The sequence below is a fragment of the Amaranthus tricolor genome, chromosome 17 (assembly GCF_026212465.1).
Source record: "Amaranthus tricolor cultivar Red isolate AtriRed21 chromosome 17, ASM2621246v1, whole genome shotgun sequence".
NCBI classification, from domain to species: domain Eukaryota; kingdom Viridiplantae; phylum Streptophyta; class Magnoliopsida; order Caryophyllales; family Amaranthaceae; genus Amaranthus; species Amaranthus tricolor.
The window spans coordinates 19452186-19457109 of record NC_080063.1 but is presented as its reverse complement, the minus strand read 5'-3'; the positions used below and the strand labels follow the sequence as shown (position 1 = coordinate 19457109).

Genomic DNA, 4924 nt, shown 5'->3' with positions numbered 1-4924 from the left:
AAGTATAAATCATGAAAAAAATTAATATTGTAAAAATATATCATTATAGTCGTTATCATTTATCATATACTATCTACTATATGGATGTGTTAATTAGTTTATTATATTAAATTGTACCGTAGCTTAATTAAGTTTTTTTTTTTCAAATTTTAAAAAAATTTTCTTTTTAGTTTTACTGAGTATTTTTTGTTTAATACGAGCTTATACAGAAACATGAAGCGTCATTTTGGGCGTGCCGTAGTCTTTATCGGGCATAACTAGAAATTATGTGGATTTGCCCGCGCAATTTCGAATCCTGCCGCTCACGTTTTGGTTCTTAATCTTTTTCCTAAAAGTTAGATGTCGAAAGTAAAAACGCTAGAAGGAGGGCTTGAACCTCCGACCTTGTGGTTAACAGCCACACGCTCTAACCAACTGAGCTATTCCAGCTTTATTAACATGTGTTTGGTATTATGGTTTATTTACTTCTAGTATTCAACTATTAATCTGTCAATAGGTTTATGGATTGTAGGCTAGCTAGTGTGCTCAAAGGGCAATCCCATCATTTGTTTTAATTAAGACTTTAACATTGTGCATTATTATGTGTTTAACATACTTAATTAGGAGTTGATTTGCTTTTGTGAATGTAGTTTACCCATATAATTTAAACTATAATTTTAGTATTTTTATTGTTGTTATTTTGTGGTTGATATGCCTAGAGATATTCTTTAAATGTTAATTTACAAAAACATGTTTAACTATGATTCATTAAGTTAGAAAGAAAATCCTTTTTTCCCAAGACATAGAAAAAAAAATTACTTAAGTTTATGTCTCCCCTTACTGAATTTGAAACCTAAATTTTTAAAACTAAAATGTTCAAGTTTGTTTCTCACATTTTAGAAAGGAAACAAAAAAACCATACAAAACCACAAATTCTTATGATGTATCGTCTATGATGGTCGTCTTTGTGTGGGTTGAAAAATCATCTAATAATGAGATTTTTTATAGGGATGATCCAATTTTAGTATTAAAATATATAGAGAGAGAATCGAGTTTAATCTTAGTTGGAAAGCAACTACCATCTTTCTATGTAAGAGTTTGGTTTCAATTCTTACCCTTGCCTACCCTTAGGTACTATTTAATTTATCTGATTTTTACTGATAGAACTGATTTTTACTTATCAAAAATGCTATTTACTGATTATAGTTATTTATACAGATTGTAGCCAATTTTAAGTAAAGAGTATAATCGAGTTTTACATATTAAATTAATTTTTACTAATTAAAAATTATTTTTACTCATTACTTAATTTTTTTGAGATGAACTAAACATCACCTTAATCTGCCATGTAATACAAAATTCCATATACATGAATCAATAAATATACTTATAATTTCGTCATTATAACTCATTTCCTCGTTGTCTTTTTTATTCTTGTTTGATATTTTGGAATTTAAAGTCACATTTTAAACAATCTATTCAAATGAGGACCTTATAATTAATTCTAAATATATAAATTTTTTAATAGCAATTTTTTATAAGTTTTAGATAAACTCGATTAAAGCTATTCGAGTTTTAAGTGTATTTAAATAAATAAAATAAATGGAAAGAATAAATAAAAACAAAATGACTAATATGATATCACAAGAAAGATTTTCTTATTTACTCAAACATATTGCAATTTGTAAGACATTTACAATATGTATGGGAAGTTGATGCAATGTTACATATCTAAGTTCCAATAACTATTAGAAAGAACATGTCCAAGTTCCAAACTATAGAGTATAGGCTATAGACCCATCTTAAGAATAAGTGGGATGTCACAAGCTCACAGATTCTCCGATACTTGAGCGCAATAAGACCTACATGAGGCGACTCTAATTTGTGAAGTTTTTCTCGTTTTCTCTACATTCGCTAGCATGGATTCTAGCCTCGAAAATTCAGGTGCTACATGAGCTATTCACACTAGCCATCGGTGAAAGGAATCCTATGGCTGAGCAACAAATTCTTGTATGAGACGATCTCTCCGTAAAACACGCCTCATATTTGGGTTAAATAGCCCAATTATAAAAACTTTTTGTTTATGGGTTTCTTGTTTCGGAATCATCTCACCATGAGACGATCTCATACAAGACAGGCTGATAGCTAAGCTCCCACATTCATAACTAAGTGGCTAGGGGTTTCATGTTCCAAGTTAGGGCATCTCTAGAGATACATCAGATCATACGAAACAGTCCTTCAAAGTTAAAGTTATGAAACATCACTTTTGCAAGTTCGATTCTACAGTTCCGAATAAATGATGTCGGTTCAAAAGTTAGTTATGACTTATGAAGGACATCACATTAATGATTTGAATTGTAGTATACAAAACATTGATCGCTTTCCTGTTTAACAACATCGCAAGACAAACTAATGTATGAAGGATCTAATGTACGCAATCTTACGCTTGCGGCAGCATAGAGGCAACTTCCATCAAACCCGAAAAAACAGGATGATTGCGTGCTAAGTAATAATCATGAAGTTAGAAGAAAAACTCGAGCAATTTAGTAAGTGTTATTCGTCTAATACTCTAATCGATTATATTCCACAGCCAGATATGAATTTTTCGATTGAAGAATAATAAAATTCATTTGAGGCTTAAAATCCTAACGAAGTTTCCACTTTTTAAACAGTTCATCGTAAACAGGTGCCTTCCCTGCCTTTACTAGGGTTTTTTTCAGTTTCGTCAAGTTTGAAGAACTCAGCTTTATCTTGCGATCGATCATGTCTTCAGCATACTTAACTGCCTCTTGAACTCGATTGCATTCACAAAGCTCCGAAATCAAAAAATTCCCAGTCTCTTCCAATTCTGACTTAAAATTCTCGACCATGAATTTCCAAATCTTGATAGCCATGTAAGGATCCCCAGAATCCAAGAAAAACCTAACACCGGCAACACAATTTGCTTGGGTCGGAAAACAGTCGTTCTTTACCATCTCGGTAAATAAAGATGAAGCCTCGTAAAGCTTTCGAGTCTTGATCAAGCACTTAAATAAAGTATTGTAACTCCTAGAATTAGGGAAAACACCATCATATATCATCTCATCTAAATACCTTCTAGCTATATCATGATTCCCAAGTTGAGAATGCAAATAAATCATCATATTGTACATTTCACAATCGGGTCTAAAATCGCTCCTAACCGTCATCGCTTCCCATAGTAACGCAGCCCCTCGAGCATCACTCTTCTTCACACATTCCTCTAAGGCAAACCCGAAAAACTTAGTCCCGGGGGAACACCTCTTTTCCTTCATCGTATTCAAGAACTTCAACGCCTCATGAAATCCACTCGGAGCCTTGATCAAAGTGCACAAGAATGAATCATAAGCAGGCACATTGTTAGGATCCCAACCAACATCCACCACCATCTCACCAAAAGTTTGCTTAGCATTAAATACATTCCCTTCATTCTCCCACCCTTCTAACAAAATCGCAAACGAATCACTATCCGGCCTAATCTTACCCTTCACAATCCTCAAGAACTCGTCCGCCTTTTCCGTCTTCCCATCCCTACAAATTGCACTCAAAAGTGAATTCAATGCCACAATATCCCTAGCAATGCCATATTGATCCATAACCTCAAACGTCATAAACGCATCTTCAACTCGATTCGCTATCACATAACTGCTAAAAACAGACGCAAATGTGGCAAGTGAAAGAAACCCTTCTTCCTTCATTGATTTAATTGCATCCCACATTGCATCAAACAATAAATTCTTTCCTAACATATCCACAACTAAATTCCAAGTATAAGGACTATGTCTATCATTCAATTGATAACTTGACCACTTAAAAAATTTCACAGCAGAAGCAGGATAATTATATGATAATTTCAAGACTTGCTCAACATCTTCGTGTATTACTCTTATTCCATTATCCTCTAAACATCTTTCAATTGATAATGGTGCAGTTCTTGCAACAATTTCGCAGATTAATTTAATTTTAGGGGATAAATTAAGGGTTTCATGATATGAAATGAAAGATGGACGCTTACCCACATCATGATTTTGAATTTGAGAGCTTTTTCCATACTCTTGGTAATGTTTCTTCGATGATTTTGAGGGTGATGGAGATCGACTGAAGTCGTGACGCCGTTTAGAATTTCTGGTCATGATGGTATAATCCAAGAACGAAATTTTCCAAGAAAAATTTAGGGATTTTAATGAAGAAATCGCCGTTGGAGAGCGAATTTTAGAGGAAAATTGAAATTCAGAAGAAAACCCTAAATTAATTTAGGGATTTATGTTTCCTAATCCATTGCCACGAGTGGAAATAGGATACATCGTACATTTGTCATCAAGTTGATTGATATTTTTCAGTTGCTTAATTATAATAATTTTCAGTTACATAATTATGATATTCTTAATACATTATACTAAAAAAAATTTAAAAATTTCAAGTGTCACAATCATATCATACATTATAGTTAGAGATATTCATTGATTTCAGTCAGTTGATCAAGTTGATTTTGGATGGGTGTCATTCGATTCAGTTGAATTTCGGTTCGGTTGAACTTCAGATCGGTTATTTTTTGAATGTGCGTTGCGGCAGGTCACTCTCGGGTCGGGGTCGGTAAGTCACAATTCGGTTGAAGATCAGTTATCCGAGCTTTCGAATTTGCATTAGTTCGATGTAGGTTGAAGTTCGAGTCGAGTGTCAATCGGCCTCGGGTTGTCATCGGTTAATAATTGATTCAAGTAGAATTCGGTTATGAGTTACTAATTACTATCAATCAAGTCAATATAAAAATAGGTTGCTAATTATTTTTCAATTTATGACAAGATTCTCTTTACTTGAGGGAAAATAGCAAGATGCAAATCAATTAGTGATTATTACTTTGTTACTTTGTTACTTACTTTTACTCTTTTTCCATTTTCTGGGTATTTATCAATTTTACCTTAAAGGT

At 33.1% G+C, this 4924-nt stretch overlaps 1 protein-coding gene and 1 non-coding gene across 2 annotated transcripts; both read right to left on the bottom strand.

Moving 5' to 3' along the window:
• Positions 1-355: 355 nt before the first annotated feature.
• TRNAN-GUU (transfer RNA asparagine (anticodon GUU)) lies at positions 356-429 on the bottom strand. Its single transcript has one exon. It is a non-coding gene; the product is annotated as a tRNA-Asn (tRNA).
• A 2086-nt stretch (positions 430-2515) lies between these two features.
• Positions 2516-4310, bottom strand: LOC130803890 (pentatricopeptide repeat-containing protein At1g77360, mitochondrial-like). Its single transcript, XM_057668119.1, has one exon. It carries the CDS (start codon positions 4128-4130, stop codon positions 2625-2627), a length of 1506 nt encoding a protein of 501 aa, XP_057524102.1. The 5' UTR covers positions 4131-4310; the 3' UTR covers positions 2516-2624.
• Positions 4311-4924: the final 614 nt, after the last annotated feature.

Excerpts from the sequence above, each read along its gene's own strand:
- LOC130803890 (XM_057668119.1), bottom strand. The coding sequence starts at position 4,130 with ATGACCAGAAATTCTAAACGGCGTCACGACTTCAGTCGATCTCCATCA.